The sequence below is a fragment of the Alexandromys fortis genome, unplaced genomic scaffold, assembly GCF_014885135.2.
Source record: "Alexandromys fortis isolate MF-2015 unplaced genomic scaffold, M_Fortis_MF-2015_v1.1 scaffold_67, whole genome shotgun sequence".
NCBI classification, from domain to species: Eukaryota; Metazoa; Chordata; class Mammalia; order Rodentia; family Cricetidae; genus Alexandromys; species Alexandromys fortis.
This window is the reverse complement of record NW_026067945.1, coordinates 274485-291946: the sequence shown is the minus strand read 5'-3', so window position 1 is coordinate 291946 and position 17462 is coordinate 274485. Positions and strand designations below refer to the sequence as shown.

At 43.4% G+C, this 17462-nt stretch overlaps 1 protein-coding gene across 2 annotated transcripts in view; it reads right to left on the bottom strand.

Moving 5' to 3' along the window:
- Positions 1-1902: 1902 nt before the first annotated feature.
- Trpm1 (transient receptor potential cation channel subfamily M member 1) overlaps positions 1903-17462 on the bottom strand; it is a 95816-nt gene continuing 80256 nt past the window's right edge. For both annotated transcript variants that reach the window (XM_050149125.1, XM_050149126.1), the window contains exons 24-27: positions 16250-16394; positions 14863-15065; positions 14105-14237; positions 1903-3079 (exon numbers count right to left, since the gene is read on the bottom strand). In XM_050149125.1, coding sequence (XP_050005082.1) covers positions 1903-3079; positions 14105-14237; positions 14863-15065; positions 16250-16394 — 1658 coding nt within the window. The remainder of the gene's footprint in view (positions 3080-14104; positions 14238-14862; positions 15066-16249; positions 16395-17462) is intronic.

The window sequence follows — 17462 nt, the reverse complement described above, 5'->3', positions numbered from 1 at the left end:
TTCTATCTAGTAAAATCTCAGTCTTGTTTTAGGAAAATGGGGTTCGGTCTTATTCCTGTTCATCACATTGGCTCACTTCATTGGCACTCCCGAGGTGAGCTTCTAGTGGAGAACCGACCACAGACTCCTCTCCAATGCTCTGTGCTCCTGTCTGTGTCTGTCTGTCTTTATGTGCCTCCCTCTATCTCTCCCTCCCCACTGGAACTCAGAGAAGGAAACTGACTTGTTCTTCTCCCTTTCCCTCCTCTTTAAATCATCATCTCCTGTTTTCATCTGTTATGGTCCCTTACTACTGCCATTACTTCTTAGATCTTGGGTCTTCTAGCCAATGGTTCTTTCTATGAAAGCCTTGGCTTCTGTGAGAGCCATCAGTGATTCTAGGTAGGAGACTGGCTCTCTGTGTGTGCTGGAGACTTCCTTGAGTCCTTAGAAGAGGCATTGGGAACTAACTAACTTCCATTAAAGCCAGGGAAGTCCTCTTTCGATTCTTTGTGTATAGTTGAGTGGTGACATTCCTAGACGGTACCCCGTCCCTCCCCAACTCCTGCACAAGGTCCTGGTGTTATGGTAGGTGTTGACTTGGTGAGGAATCATTGTACAAAATGGAGGTAGTTCTGTCACACTTCAGTGACATAAAGCAGAGGGTCCAATGAGGGAACTGTAGCTATCCCATTGAGACTAGCTTTACACAGGCTCTACCTCCATCAGGTACTCAGCGACCGCCAGCTCCTGCAAGCACTGGAAATGCCAGTGAACCTTCATTTGTGATAGCGTGTATGACATATTCGGTTTAAAAACCCCAACCTTTTCTTTGTTCTCAGAGCATACTACATTCCACCTGCTCAGGGGTATATGTGTCCCGGATAAAAATTCAAACCTTTACTCCCAAATGAAAGTGGCGTTTTTTTTTTTTTTTTTTTTTTTTTTTTTTTTTTTTTTTTGATAGCCCAGCCCTTTGTTTTGTATGAACAACACGGTGGAGCACAGCACTCTGTGTTCTTGGCCTTGAGCCGTCTCTGGTTGTTGAGCCACTAGCCCTTAGGTTTTATCTACAGCTTTGCACAGCCGTTCCTAGAGAAAGATGCAGTGATTTGGGTTTTGTTACTGAGGTAACCTTGTATTCACAAAATTCAGTCAGCCTATATTATTAGAACGTGAAATTTAACAGAGTTCTGCAATTTCCCCCTTTGTATAATTTTAAAACATAAAACCAGCAAAACTGGTCATAAAACACATGAAGCGTGTGGCTACTTCTCATTTCTACTAATTGTTATTCTTCTCTTCCTTTTTCCACACTATTTTTCTACTATTTCTTTAATTTTCTTGTGTCACTTACTCATTAAGTGTCACTTACCCAGTACCTTAAGGCCTTTGTCAGGTTGCAGGTGGCTCTCAGAAGGAAGAGCTCCTGCAGTCTTGACAGTGACTAACTAACTAGTTTCGCTGGCCTAGTGTCTTGTATGTAACAGTCTTGGGTAGCCCACGCTGACCTTGAACTTGCTGTGTAACCAAGGATGACTGTGGCTTTCTGATCCTCCTGCCCCCATCTCCATGGGTGCTGGGATCACAACTGTGCAGGTGTTACACCACTACACGCAGTTCATGTGGTGCGGGAGCTGAGACCTCGGGATTTGGGTGAACTGGGTAAGCAAGTCCCCTACCTACTGGGCTACAGCCCCAACCTGGCAGTATCACAACATCATTTACAAAACCTTGCTTAACAAGACGCGACTGTAAATTCATTACAACTTAAGTTTAAATTTTCATCGTTTTAAAATGGAAGCATTACCAGGCATTGATAATGCTTTGTATGGCCAAGACGGCATCCGTTCACGGTTCCGGTTGTGAGTGTGTTGTTTTGTTTTGTTTTTGTTGTGGTTTTAATCAAAGACGCAAAACAGATTAGCATTCAGTTTCTGTGTTTCTTTTCTCTTGCTTGGCATTTTGTCCCTTTGGAGCAACGGACGCGACTGCTAAGTTGCTCGCGCTGCTAGCATGTCCCGCCCTGTCTAATTTGCTAGGAGTGGGTTCCGCACTCCTAGGATGACCATGCAAACTTCTTGACCGCAGGCAGGGGAATCCTAAAGTCTGGTGAGGCTTCACAGTCAGTAAGTTTTCCTTCTCAGTCCTGTCAACAGCAACAGTGAGGGCGGAAAGGGAGATCTGAGGAGCCAGGAGAGAATCGCTGCGCTCATCTTCAAACTCATCTTGCACTGCTGCTTCCGACACGATGTGTGGGATGTCTGTGCTGCGCGAGCGTGTGATCCTTTGAACTTGGCATTTCCATTCAGCCGAGTGGAAGTTCCATGCTTGGTCCATGATTGAACTGTACTCGGCACCCCAGTTGCTAAGGCCCCGGACCAGCTTTCTGCCCTCAGAATAGACAAAGCTTCTGGACTTCATTGTTTTGTAGGCGTTGGGGTCTCCTGGGTAATAACGCGCGAGTTTGCTCTCCCGCAGTTGGTGGGAAACGGTGCTTTCGACGGTCTGCTGTGTGCCTGCAACACTCACTGCATTCAGATCCGGTGTAGCTTCCGCGCTCTTGAGGTCAGTCTGCTGGTCGAGCTCGCCCGCGGAGATGGCAGGATCCGGTCCTGGTCTGGGCTCTGCGCTCGTGGGACCATCCTGGGCAAGCTTGTTGCGGCCTGGCGTGGCGGGTGGGCTGGGACCCGGAGTGTGGTGCTGGCTGCTGGTCTGGTCCAGGTGCAACTTTGCATCCTCTTCTTTCACCCGGAAGGAGCAAGTTTTTTTCCGGAAGGCTGTCCCTGGCGAGGAGAGGGCAGGCTCCTCAAACAGAAGCTCCTCGCCATTGAAATGGTAGCGGTACATGCTGTAACCATCCGCACTGTTGATGCTGCCCTGCCGCAGCAGGTAGGTGGCCTCGCATTCTGAGGACGCTCGCGACCTGGCCTGGATCAGGTCAGACCTGTCAATGCCCGCCAGGTTCTCCAGAGCGTTCACCATCCTGCCAGACAGCTCCTCCAACTGAGAGAGCCGAAGGTCCACAGTTTGCAGAGACGTTTTCATGAAGCTTTCTCTTTCATTGATTTCCTCCAACCTCATTGACATATTTTCAACTCTGGTAAACACAAAGGGATACGTTTATTAAATTGGGATTAATTAAATATTGAAAACAATAGAGATACTGTTGTCTCTGTTTGAACCTCCAGGCTTTCTTTGATCATCAGCCTTGCTTGGGCATGTTGCCTGCCCCTAATACAAGCTCTCACTCAAATTATGAGAAGCATTAGGAAATATCAGTCAGCATGTAGTGTTTGCCATGTGCCAAGTATTCTGTTGGAGGAGTGTGTGCGCACTAATAAGTCTACTTGGTGCTGGTCTAGGTATATTCAGGCCCCAGCACTGCCCTGCGAGGTAAGCACTGTTACTGTCATCCCATTTTACAGAAAGGAAGTTGATCCACGGAAAAATGCAACTCTTCAGGGGTCAGAGCTAATAAACATTGAGCACACAACGTTTGCTTCTGCCTTTGCCTCTCAGCTGGTTCTTCACACTGCCTTAGGAATGAAGAAAGATGCGGCTGGCCAGCGACATTGGATTAAGAACAAGGACACTTTCAAGAACCCAGAGCCTTCCTGAGTTTGGAGCGCCTGTGAGGGCATTTTCAGAGAGGGTTCACTGAGGGGGAAGACTTGCCGTGGGCAGCACCATCCCATTGGATTCCCACTAAATGATAAAGCAAAGGAGAACGCCACTACGGCAGTACACCAACGAGCCATGCAGGCTTCCGCCTTTCTCTGCTTCTTGACCAATCAGATGTGAGCGGGTTCCCACCCCTACAGCACAAGCCAGCTGCCGCATATGCCTTCCTGCCACGATGGACCGTACCCCAAACTGTGAGCAGAAATAAAGCACCAAATAATACTAAATAAAGTATTATTTAGGCAACAATGACAAAATAAAAGTTGGCACACGTTCAGTATAGAGGGAATTTTAAAGATTTTACTTTTAAAACTTCCTATATTTATTTAGTGTTTTTATTTGTGGTGTGTGCGCACGCACGCTTCCGTGCCTGTGCCATGGAGCAGGGGAGGATGAATGTTCCACAGCGCATGTGTGGAGACCAAAGGACAACTTGCAGAACTGGTTTTCTGCTTCCACCATGTGGGTCTCAGAGCTCAAACTCAGATGGCCTGGGGACAAGTTCTTTTACCTATTGAGCTAGCTTGCCTGCCAATATAGTTTCAGTCCGAGGACGGATGCACAGATGCAGAATCCACAGATCCGGAAGGCCAAATGTATTAGTAGTTACCATTGATCTTAGCTATGACTGTCAATGACAAATGGGTTATAACAAAATAAATAAGTATATAATTTTTATTGGAAGTTCAAGGGACTTAAAAATAAATTGTAATAATTAGATGCAGATTACCATATAATTTATTTGAAGGACAATGGCACATTAAATTGTCTGCATGTTAGATTAGTATTTATATTTAACAATATACTCTTGGTGAGAATCCACAAGAAAAGATAACAGCAAATTATAAATTTTAAAAAATAGATTATTTTTTAAAAATCTCATAAATCACCAAGCAACAGCTCATGAAACTGTAATACTGCTTGGATTGAAACCTGCTAGAATAAACCTCATCTTACATTTCAATATGTGCAGTGTGGATAGGTTCATGACATATAACTCTAGGAGGCAGTGAGGAATGCCCAGCATTTTGGACGACCTTCTAAAAATTGAATTTGTTCCAGGGATGAGTCGGGAGTTCTGGCTCCAGGGTCCCGCAGTGGCTTGTCCAGGCAGGTTCCTCCCTAGGTGATGGCAAACACCTTGATGCGGTGCCACCAGGCTTTGATTTTTTTTTTCCCCCAACTTTCTTAAAAGAAAATGTGTGGTTTCTGTAATAACATGGCTGGCAGTGCAGCCTGGTTCTAGGTCCCTGGTGTCCTTTCTACAGATCACCAAAAGCTACTCTCTGTTCTGCTGGCTTTCCTCATTCCCACACTGTGAGAGTCTGCCCTTCCTTCTTACATTTTGGCACACAGCCACAAAGCAGAAAGGGAGCACACACACAAGGAATCTCAGGAACTTTTTTAAATCTCACAACCCACACCCAGTGATAACACCTGCTCCAACAAGGACACACCTCTTAATCCTTCCTAAATAGTTCTACCAACTGGAACCAATCATTCAAATAAATGAGCCAGTTTCATTCCGAGCACCACAATAAACTATCTTCTTTTCTAGTCATGCTTTGTGACTTCTTACTAATCTTGGCATCTGCAGAGTGATTCCACATATTAATGATAGACTACCTAGGATTTACTTTGTTTGTTTGTTTGAGACAGAGTACCTCTGTGTCCTTGGCTGTCCTGGACCCTATAGGCCAGGCTAGACTTGAATTCACAGAGATATGCCTGCCTCTGCCTTCCAAGTGCTGAGATTAAAGGTATGTGTCACCACTGCCTGGCTTATTTGACATCTTTCAGTGTGCTTAGCTGCTAACATGAAAAACCTCTATTCTTTGATAGGGACTCAGTGAAATTTGATTAATTAGTAAACTCAGAGATAACCATGTTATTTACAAACAAGTATAGTTATATTTCTTCCCTTTCAAGAAGAATCATGCAAGCCATTTGTTTTTATGGTCTTATTAAAGGGGCCATGATTCTCAACACTATGTAACAGATCTGGCTGTTCTGGAACAGCTTTGTAGACCAGGCTGGCCTTGAACTCACAAAGATAAACCTGCTTCTGACTTCCGAGTGCTAAATATAGGGTTTTTCAACAGAAAATTCCTGAGGGCTAGCCTTCACCCTCTATTATATGAAAGTCAATTTACACAAATGAAGTCTATAAACTTTCTGGGCCCACATGCATCAGGCCCTTGTCTTTGAGCAGAATTTTTAACTCCACTTAATTTCCAACATCACTTCTTTCACCCTCCCTCTTTCTAAAGACATTGAGGAGGCCAGAAACAAATTTGCTTAATTGATTTAGATTTTAATTAGTAATCCCAGTGTCCCATACCCCTTCATATTTCTCTGTCCAACTCAGAGGTTGGAATAGACTGACTTTGGGTTTTTCTGTTAAGAGGGTGCACCCTAAATGCCACCATCATCCCCAAAGTTTCAGATTAATAGCTGACATTACATACTCTTTTTGTTTACTTAGTTGAGGTTTCTCTCTCTCTCTCTTTATTTTTTTTATCTTTTTATTTTTTTTTTATTTTTTTTTTTTAGGAAAAAACCCAAGGCTGTTTCTGATTAATCCCACACCAACTTTGGGAATCCTGTTAGAACTGGGGATGGAGTTATTCCTCTAATTCCCTTTATTATGCAACCAAGAGTTGTAGAACAAGAGTAGTGTTGAGTGACTGTAACACAGTCGTGTTGGAAGACTTACTGAAACCATATATGTGAAGGCTTCCCCATGAACGGCGGGTGCTATATGAGTGTCAAAGAATGCAACTGTGTGGAATTGGGTGTCATTGCTAGCCTCCTCTACATCTCCACAGGCCTATATACTGCTTACTAAATAGGTATTTTGGTTTTAGTGTAATATCCATAAAACTTAAACTAGAGTGAAAATTTTTTTGTTAAAGAAATGGAAGCCAGCGCTCCCATATCACTTTAAAACAATGATATATCTAACAACGTGGTTAACTTCTGGACAGTATGTGGAACTTTTGTAGTAATTCCTGTGGGATGGCCTGTGAAGGGTGCGGTTCTGTTCATGTAAGTCTCACCTTCATCTCCGCATGGTGAGACCCTGTGTGTCTCTTTTGAAGGAAAGGACCTAGACATGTGGGACTCAACTCCGAGCCAGTTCTTCAAACATATTTTTTGCACAGCCACCTTTTCAGATGGAACAGTCCCTTTTTACCTGCACGGTACCTCATAAATCACACAGAACATTCCCATAATAACAGAGCTAAGCATTCACATCAAAACATGATGTTAGTGGAGTTAGGTCCAGTTCATTCTTGTATAAACCCAGGTTTCAAGATCCCGTGGTCTTCTCTACTTGAGTTCTAAGACTATTCCTACTCTATAATTTTATTCCAGATCCATAGATCATAAAGTTGTCTAATCCACTCTAAATTTTACATTAGGCATTTTAATTTCCAGTTACTTCCTTACATAGACTGTCTTTAAGGTTAGTAATTATAGGGAGAACACCCAGGGTAGTGCCTTGCCCTGACTTGCAGAGATTTTATACGTGAAAGACTGAACAAGGACTAATAATGATAGAATAAAACTCAAGCCTTAAGTCTCCCGTCTTTCTCACTCTTCGTAGTCACAGTACACAGAGCGGTTACTATAAGAATATTACGCTTTCTGGGACGCTAGTTCTGTGTCCCTCATTTATACACCGCCATTGCTGTTCCTCGGTTTCTAGAATTCTAAGCATCAAAATCATTAGCCTTTTCTGGCACTTTCTACTTGGGCCAGAGCCTGCAGTCAGCTGCTAAGTGAAGCCCATTGGCTTCCTGGATTATCTCTTCTACAGTCCTAGGTTCTCACCCTTTGTCTAGCATCACTAGGGCCATAGAGCCTGGCGAAGAGGAATAGTGCCTGGAGACACTCAAACGTGTTTATGCTGCCATTGGTGACACTAGCACTGTTCCAGCTGGTTGGTTGTGGATAGTAGTAGAGTCTCTTCAATCTCCAAGCCCCATGCATCCTTATGTTGGGGCTATTGGGTGAGTGCTGGGCTAGCCTTATGTCAACTTGACACAAGCTAGAGTCATCTGAAAGGAGGGAGCCTCGGTTGAGAAAATGCCTTCATAAGATCCAGTTGCAGGGCATTTTCTTAATCAGTTTGATTCATTAGACTGATTATGGTCGGTGCCACCCAGGGCTGGTGGTCCTGGGTTCTGTTAGAAAGCAGAATGACCAAGCCGTGGAGAGCAAGCCAATCTGCAGCACCCCTCCATGGCCTCTGCATCAGCTCCTGCCTCCGGTGCCTGCCCTGTTTGAGTTCCTGTCCTGATTTCCTTCTATGATGAACAGCAGTGTGGAAGTGTGAGCCAAATAATCCCTTTCCTCTTCAACTTGCTTTCTCGTCAGGCATTTTGTCCCAGCAATAGAAACCCAAACTAAGAAGGATGTCTCTGATGAAAGTCACGGGAGTCATACCGACATGTCCCAGTACAATGCCGTACTGTCTCATGGCTGCATCTTTATTACTCTGCCACACAACCCCATAGCTATCGCCCTTCCATGTATATTTTCCCTAAAAGTCAACATGTGCAACTAGAATCACCCCTACTGGATTCATGACCACTGTAGCACTCACGTGGGTGGTCCTAAGTGCTGGTTTTTTCCCTTCTATGTTCTCAGTCTTTACATTAGCGCCTCCAGCCACTCTTATGGTCTTTATTTCTTCTGAAGGATGAATGATTTTCAGGTGGCAGGTTGCGGGTTGTAGATTGGAATATAGGCCACCCGTACACTTTACTTTCTCTCTTTGAAAGTCAGCTGCCTGCAAGGAAAGTGGCTTTCTTTTTGTCTTGGTCCTACAGAAGCGTGGTGGGATTGATGACCATGAGCAGGAGCTGTGATAATTACTACTGCCAGTGGCTGAGCTGGCAGGCCTAAACTAGGAGTATATTTAACAGGCCCTGAGCCTCACCACCCGGTATAATTCCCTTGCTAATGAAGTTGATATGTTTTATCTGTTGGCCTAATGTTTGTATCTCGCTCTGAGTTGACTTTGTGTTGGTTAGTTTTATGTCAACTTGGCAAAAGCTGTAATCATTGGGAAGAGAGATTCTCAACGGAGAAAATGCGTCATGTGATTGATAAGATTCGCTTATAGGGAGTCTGCTGTGCATTTTCTAGATTAATGATTAACGTGGGTGGTCCCGGTTCACTGGGGGCAGTGCTGCCACTGGGCAAAAGGTTTTAAATGATATAAAAAGAACTTGCTGATCCAGTCAGCAGACAGTGTTCCTTGATGGCTTCTGTCTCAATTCCTGCTTCCAGATTTCTGCCCTGAGTTCCTGTCTTGGCTCTCATTAATATCACCCAGGATATGTAAGCCCCATAAACTCCTCTTCCCAACTTGTTTTTGGTCATAGTGCTTTATCACAGCAATAGAAACTGTAACTAAAACAGGTTGTCCAAGTCAGATGAGGAATAAGAATGCCTCTTAAGGAGCCAATAATGCTTCAGTATTTAATCCATTCCTTTCTCTGCTCAAGCAGCCTTGATTCCCATTAACTTGTAAGATGAAAGCATTCAAAAAATTTGGGAGCAGGGGGGCAGGGGGTAGAAGGAAGGGGAGAAGGGGGGTGTTGAGGAGAACTTGAGGGAATGGAATAGTTGAGATGGAGGAAGGACAGTTACAAGAACAAGAAAAGAGATATCTTGATTGAGGGAGCCATTAGGGAGGTAGCAAGAAAACTGTCTCTAGAATAGTGACCAAGAACCAACAGGGATGACCCCAGCTAAGATTCTAAGCAATAGAGAGGGTGTCTGAACTGGCCTTACCCTGTAGGCAGACTGGTGATTATTTTAAATATCACCATAGAACCTTCGTCCAACAACAGATGAGAACAGAGGCAATGATCCACATCAGAGCACTGGACTGAGCTCCTAAGATCCAGTTGAAGAATGGAAGGAGTGAGAGTATGAGCAAAGAATTCAAGACCATGAGGGGGTCATCCACTGAGACAGTTTGCCTGAGCTAATAATGGTAGCTCACTAACTCCAACTGGGCTGGGAGTCAATTCTGAAGAGGGTTGACAGTTGGGGCAGACTGAGAGGCCACTGATAGCGACACTGGGGTTTGTCTCTACAGCATGTACTGGCTTCTTGGGATCCTATTCTCTTCGGTTGTAAGCCTTGCTCAACCCAGATGTAGTAGGGATGGCCTTGGACTTTCCACAGGGCAGGATGCATGGCCCTCTGTTAAGATTGGAGAGGGGAGTGGGGTGGGAGGGTCTTTGGAGGGAGTGGGAGGAGGGGAGGGAGTGGAAATTTGGATTGGTATTTTTAAGTAATAAAATAATAATAATGATAAAAGAAAAATAAAATTTCATGGTATTAAATAATAAAAATTTTGTAAGGGTAAAAGAAAATTATGTTAATAAAAATTTATATGTAAAAAAAGAAAGCATTCAGAAATGATTGGTCCTAAATGTCTTTCTCACTACTGTGTGTTTTGTCTTCTTATGCTCTCTACATCTAAGACTGATCTCTCCTCTTCTTGCTACTATTTTGTCTCTTTGCTGAGGTCTCTATTACCAACACCTTCTCTTCCTTATCACATGAGAAAAGGAAGCCAATTATATCTCAATGCCATGGATTGTTGACTTCCTGTCAAGCCTACAGGAGACCCAAGACGTCGTAGTCCAATTCGTGAACATGACAAAAATACCCACCCGACCAGAATCTATGGATACAGCTTCGGCTAGCCTAGGCCTAAGGCTCTCTAGGGACAGGGCCAATTGCTTTCAAAACATGTAGCTCGTGAACTCCAGTCTGTATGTTTTGAGATATTAGACATAATAAATACAGACTTACGTAAGTACTGCACTGGAAGACTGAGGCAGGAGGATATTGAATTTGAGGTCAGGATGGGCTACATAGCAAGACAAACAAAACTAAATAATACAAATGGCAGCCTCCAGTCTCCTCCCCCCTCCTTCTCTTTCTCTTTCTGTTCTTATTTTGATACACATTTAAGGCTTTTTTTTAGAATTCATTACGAACCTTAGAATGACTTTAATGATCCTTCTGCCTTAGTTCTCAGGCATGTGCCACTATGCCCAGCTAATATCAAATCTCAGAGTTGTGTGTCCTATGGTTTTTTGCCTTTGCCATTCTTAATAGGAATCACCAAGTTGTCAGGAAACTGAAAACCTTAACTCAAATACATAAATCTGACAGAAAACCTCTAAACAGGGACCGGGAAGAATCAGAACCTGTAATTAAAGGATTGGACTATTTAAGATCAACAGTTTCTTTAGGACAGGATCAACTGCATCTAAATATATACTCTATGAGCTGCATTATGTCCTGTATGTTTTGAAGTGATTAGAAGATATAAAGCGAATAAAGGCTATATAACAAGATTCATGCCCACGTCTATGAGAATTTTCAAAAAGCTCCAGCATAGAAGACCATGGAGGTCAGTGTCTGCCAGGACAGGTTTGGCCCATCAAAACCATAGACATCTGAAGCAGGAGGGAACATAGCTGAATCCCATCACCTGCCTCCGATTCCACAAGGACTGAGAAGAGATTAGAGATTTGTAGTGAAGTATGAATGATTTTTAGTCACTCATTCATAAAACTCTATTTATACCTCATGAAATTATCCTGGTAGACAAAATCCAGACATGCTGACTGTATCTTAGGGTTCAATGATCTTGACCCAGTTACATGTGTTTGGTGGCCAGGGAGCTTTTTCACATGGCAATGGTATTTGAGCAGAGGTTCAAAGGATGAATAAGGAAGGTGGGTGTGGGTGGACCAGGTAGAGGGTGGCATGGGCAGAACTCCTGCGTCAGAAAGGACAAGGTGCTCTGAGGAAGTCAAAGAAGATAAGGTAAGGGACATGAACCACAGTGACGTTCAGTTTCTGACTTGTTGAAGCGGCTGAATGGTGGTGTCATATATAGAACCTGGAGTCCAGGAGAGGTCGTCTATATTTAAGAGAACTATGAGAGCCCGTGGGCATGTTGGTTGAGCTTTGGGTTGAACCCTTTGCTGCAACCCAGGGCTGTGTTATCTAACAGTGAGTCATACTGTAAATCTCTTACTGAGGGACTAAACATTGGGTGTTACAAAATATTGACATTTGATAACAAAAATCAGTATTAGAACTTAGTGTTCATTCCCAAGCATTGGGGGGAAGGGCTAGGCTGAGTTGTGGGAACCAGGGTTGACATGCTTGGGACCCTTGGTGGAAGGGAATGACTGATGTGCAGAACCCTGTGTGGGCACATCAGGGAGACAGATAGTGTGATAAGACTCCCCAGCTTGTGTTTGCAAAGGTGCTTGGGTAACAGAGTGGTGAGAGAAGGTCTGAGGCCTGTCTCTTCAAACCATACCTGACCCTGCACCGATGGCTGAAACAGATACCATTGAGAGAAAGAGCAATCAGTAGTCAAATGAATGAAATACCGTGCAGAAATGAACTGACTGAATCAATTGAAGGGATGGAAGAATCAGCAAAAATTTCCAAACACACAAACATCTGTTTTGAAAGGAACCACAAGTACCCCAAATTAGGTACAGCACGTGCCTGCACGGCACCTGCTCCTCTGGTGGTCTGGTCCCCTGGGCAGAAAGCTCCTCCTCTTGCCTAGAGCATTCACCTGTGAGTCAGCCTTGGCAAAGAGCAGCCAAAGGAAGTAGAGGGGCAGGAATGTGTTCCCTTCTCCTGCGGGGGCCTCAGTCAAGAAAACAGGAAATAGTGTGTGTGTTGCCCTGCACACTTTCATTCCTATTACATGTGCACAGCCCCAAGAGAAAACCTCAATTTGGTAGTGCCCTGATAACTACATTCATGAATCACTGGTCCAAGAATGATAAAAATCCAAACAATGCTAGGGAAAGGGAGAAGAAAGAGAGCGAAGCAAAACCAAACCAAACACAATTTCCATTGTGAATGACTGACTAGAGCAACATTCAAGTCAAGGTCTGACTCCTAACTGGAAATTTTTCACTACATTATGAAGAAGGAATTTGTATGTTTTAGAAGCTTAATAACTACTGTAAAGCCATCAATTGAGTGTTTTGAAGTCTTTTTAAAAATGTCCTTCATTAAGGCTAAATGTTGGTACAGGTAACCTTTGAATTTAGCTGGTCGGGCTCAGTTGATTACAAGGTGACTGCGGCCAGGAGGGGCTGGGGACCAGATGTCAGAGGCATATCTAGTCGTTTTGGCTGGGGCAGAATCAAAGGCCGTGCATGTGGCAGAGAGGCTTGGTGATGTGTCTGAGTTCTGCAGTAGTCTTTGGGCTTCGCTGGTCAAGGCTAACTGAAGAACCCTTTTTGAATGCTATCATGCTTGTGTTTCCCAGTATATGCTGGTATCTGTGTTAGAAAACTACTCCTAAGTGCTCGAAGATACAGGATAGGCCAGACCTTGCTTAGGCATGTTTCCTGCGTCTGTTTTTACCCAGTTGAGTGACATTCTCAGGAACAACATGCTAGCAAGATCCGAACAAGCTAACATTGCTTTCCCTAAGAAATAACGGGTCCCAACAATTCTGATTTCAAAAACATGTATATAGAGTTTGTTGTTCCTGCCTTTCCTTTCTTTGCTGGCTGGCTACTTAGTCCCAGTTTAGGGTACTGAAATACATCAGACTGGTACATTCCTAGCTTTGTGTTTCTCCTTGACTGTCCTTCATTGAGCCATTCGTTAATTTATGTGCTTATCCATCCATCTACCCACCCTCTCGTCTGTCCATCTGTTCATCTGTCCATTTATCCATCCATCCATCCACCCACCCACCCACTCATCCACCCATCCATCTACCCCCCCACACACCCTCTTGTCTGTCCATCTGTTCGTCTGTCCATCCATCCATCCATCCATCCATCCATCCATCCATCCATCCATCCATTTGTCCATCCACCCACCCACACATCCATCCATCCATGCATGGTTAACCAGTGTCATATTTCTCTGTCTACCGGACAGATCCTGCCTAATTGGGGAGATTAAGGGAAACAGACACTCACCCCTTACTCCAGCCCTGCAAGATTTCACACTTCATGTTATACCTGAGATGGGAGTCCTTTCTCCTGGGCTTCCCTGCAGCAGCAAAGAACTATGCATATATGCAGGATAGGGATCTCAGTCCCCAGCGTGCCTTCTGGCTTGGCAAAGGGAACCGCACACTAAAGGCAGATATTTTATGGTGGCCTCCTATAGCTGATATAGGATTTGAGGTAAACACTCTACTTTAGGAAGTATGTTTTTTCATGATTGTTTAAAATAAATATTATTTCCCATAATCAATTTGCATCACTATTGCAGAGGTAGGGAAGGTGACTTTTTAAAACGAGGGAGAACAGCGAGCAACTACAAGCGATCTTAGCCAAAAACCCAAGCAGAGATTTGAAATGAACACCCCGCGAAGAGAGGGGTGCAGAGTCTGGCGTACCTCTCGCATGTGACCCGGATGCGCTCGTCGCTGGATGACTGCTGTTCATCCTCCTTTTCCCGGAAGTGCTCCTGCACGCACTGCTCCTCAAACTCGTGCAGTTTCTTCAGCTCCTCGTCACTGAGGAACAGCTCTGTGTGGGGGAGAAGTGTGGGGCATGTGAACACCACTTTTTAGAAGAATCGCTTTAGCTGTAACTGTGCCATTGAGAATTTTATAGCCAGACTTTGATTAAGCTTTAACTCGACCCCACGAGTAGACATTTTCCTGATTACTTCAAGTAGTTGTTAGCCCTCCACGGTCCCCCCAAAAGAAAGTCTGTCTCAGTGTTCCAAATGCTATCGGAGCAAAATGGATCACATTTTAGTGAAAAACAAAAGTGAATTGCATCTGTCTGGAAAGCAAAAGGTTTCCCAGAAAACAGTTTGCACTTTATTGCATAAGCAGCCAAGCTTTTCTTTCCTTACCCTCTTTAAATGGAGCACATTAATACATTTAAAGGGGTCTTCAAGCATACGGAAGTAGAAATAGAAGAAAAACTTTTGCGAACTTTAAGTCTCTGGTCTCCATGAGTTGGCTTTACAATGTAAGTGAGCAAGGCTAGAATACCCAGAAAACAAGAAACATTCTAAGACACCCAGCAGCTGGACTGCGGTGGTTTTCACATGCCTCAGTATGAGGCTGCAATGGAAGTGTCTGTTTAGTGCCTTTTTAAAAAAAATTATCCCACAAGTGAAAACGAAGAATCCCCAACGTACTCAGCCCACGGTCCCGCTCCTCCTGCTCCCCTTCTCTCTTCTTTCTGCAGCGACCACTGAGACGCATAATGATGATATAGAAGTGGCTCAAAATGATCATGGGTGGGGGCAGGACTGGCCTGTCGTGAAATGTCATGATCAGTTGGTATCGCTGGAACTTCCACACTTGATTGGATATTGACTTGACTTCAAAGAAGGTATTGCTTTAAACGAAGACAGTTTCACAGTTAGTTCCTATTGTCATTTCAGGGCTTTCTGTTCCTTGGATTTAAATGACATCATGAGATGGACTTAGTGCAATCTCACTGAGGCAGATTCCTTGATCATCTGATTTTTTTTTTAGCCTTATTCATCAGTGTGGATTATCCACGCTCAAAGACATATCAAATATGTGGAATTTTGGTTTACACTGTTTTCTTGAAAATGCACACCAAACTGTGGATTAATATGCTCAGTGTGATATTTCATGTTTTAAAGGTACTTTGAAGAGTTAAAACTTTCAATTCAAATGACTAGATGACCTGCTTTTTACTGTGTAGATGAGCAGCTGATTAATAATTGAGCTTATCTGAGGGTGCACTAGTTTGAATGTGGGCAATGCAATCTTTGTCATATTTTAGCTTTCAGCAGGAGTCAGTTAGTGTGTGATTGTTAGCATTGGAGCTTTAAGAAAACCCACTATTGTCTGGAAACCTTGGTTTTCTCCTTTCTCAAGCCTCAGCCGGAGCCTTGTCTTGTTACATGGTATGACTTCACAATTCTAGGGAGAGTTTTTCTTCATATTTCTCAAGTTAGAAGATGTTTTATTCTTGTGTTCTGGTTTTGAACTTGTTGAATGGTCGAGGAGGACTTTGCTCTCCTTGATGCCCTTGATTCTATTTTCAAAACCCATCTTAGATTGTAAAATAATTTTTCAACATCTTTAAAGTGTTGTCAACAAAATCAATGCATGTCAAATGGGCAGTTTTATAAAAAAAACTTTATTTAGTAATTTAAGCCACTCTACTGCTCTGAATGATAAGATTTAATATTTTATATATAAAATAATCATGTGAAGTTAGTATTTTTGTCTCCAGTAGTGAAAATGAATAAAATGAAAAGCACAAGTTTCTCAAATCTTCTGTTGCTCAGGAGACTTCTGCATAAGAAATTATCTCCATTAGTTTAGAATGCGTGCTTCAGTGTTAAAATACTAGCCAAGATTCAAAGTTCATACAGTCAAGTGCTGACAATTGATTTATGACTACATTGAGCAAAATCCTATCCCTTTAAAAGTTTTAGTAAAGTTCTCTGGACGTACTGTAGGTATCACCATAACTTTCTGATCCTGAGCTGGAGCCCTTAGAACAATGAGCAGCGGCCACGAGGCCTCTGTTGTGATCCTTACTTGAAAACAGCGATCAGGAGGTTGACCAGCAGGATGTTGGCCACCAGGAGATAACAGGCCATGAGGGCAGGTGTGAGCCAGGCACCAGGGATGCAGGGAGGGAGCCGCTTGCCTTCCTCATCATAGAGATTTTCACCACAAGGAGCTGAAAGAAAAGTTTGTTGGGGGGGAGGGGGCTTGTTTTGTTTATGTAACAAAAGGGATAAACATCTATTATATGTGTTTTAAATAATCTCTTTCTTTTGGGGTGGATACATATGTGTCTGTGTATGCACATCTGTGCATCTGTATGTAGAAGCCAGATGCTCTCTCCACTTTACTTTTGATGCAAGGTCTCTCTCTGAACCTGCAGTTTGCTATACTGGCTCCGCTAGAGCCAGCAAGCCCCAGAGATCTTCCTGTCCAGTATGTGTGACTGTGTCTTGCTTTTTCATATGGGTTCTGGGGAATCAAACCCAGGTCCTCATGCTTGCACAGCAAGCATTTTAGCCACTGAGCCATCTCCAGCCCTATTTAGTTTGACAGTCTTACAAACTTGAGATCCTCTAGCTGCAAGTGCTAGGATTACAGCTATGCACCCCCACTCTTGACTTAATTTGATTTTTGTATCTCATAAGCAATGATTTTCTAAACAAAAATATCAATCATACAAAGAAGGTAATACATTTATGTTTTTACTTTGGGATAGTCATAGTGAAGCTTGTTGCATTTGTAAACATTTTCCATTTTCTTACCATTGTATCCCCTCACTATGTTTAGAAACTTTATTGTTCACTTGGTAGTCCTGGGAAAAATGAGCACAGGGCCTTGCACATGCTTGGCAGGCATTCTACAACTTAGCTACACCATGTATATAATTAGTTTTTAATGATAATTAAACAGACCCAGTAACCATTATTGTATCTCCCTATGTTGTCTATTAGAATCTTATTCTGTCTTTTAATAATTTACCATTAGCTGATGCTTTCTTCTTGTGATTTTCTTGCTTTCATTGTACATTAACTCTGAAAACATATTTGGTTTCCAGTGTGATGTAGGGGTCCCTGCCACCCACTCAGATCGACTATGGAGTCATGTTTGAAAATGAATCCTTCCCCTTCTGTTCACAAAGGAGATCTATTTCCCAAAGGGGGGAAACACGAGGATCCCAATGTGGAACTTATGGTCTCTTCGCAGTCTAAAAAGTACTGGTCTCGGGAAACCAAAGCCATGT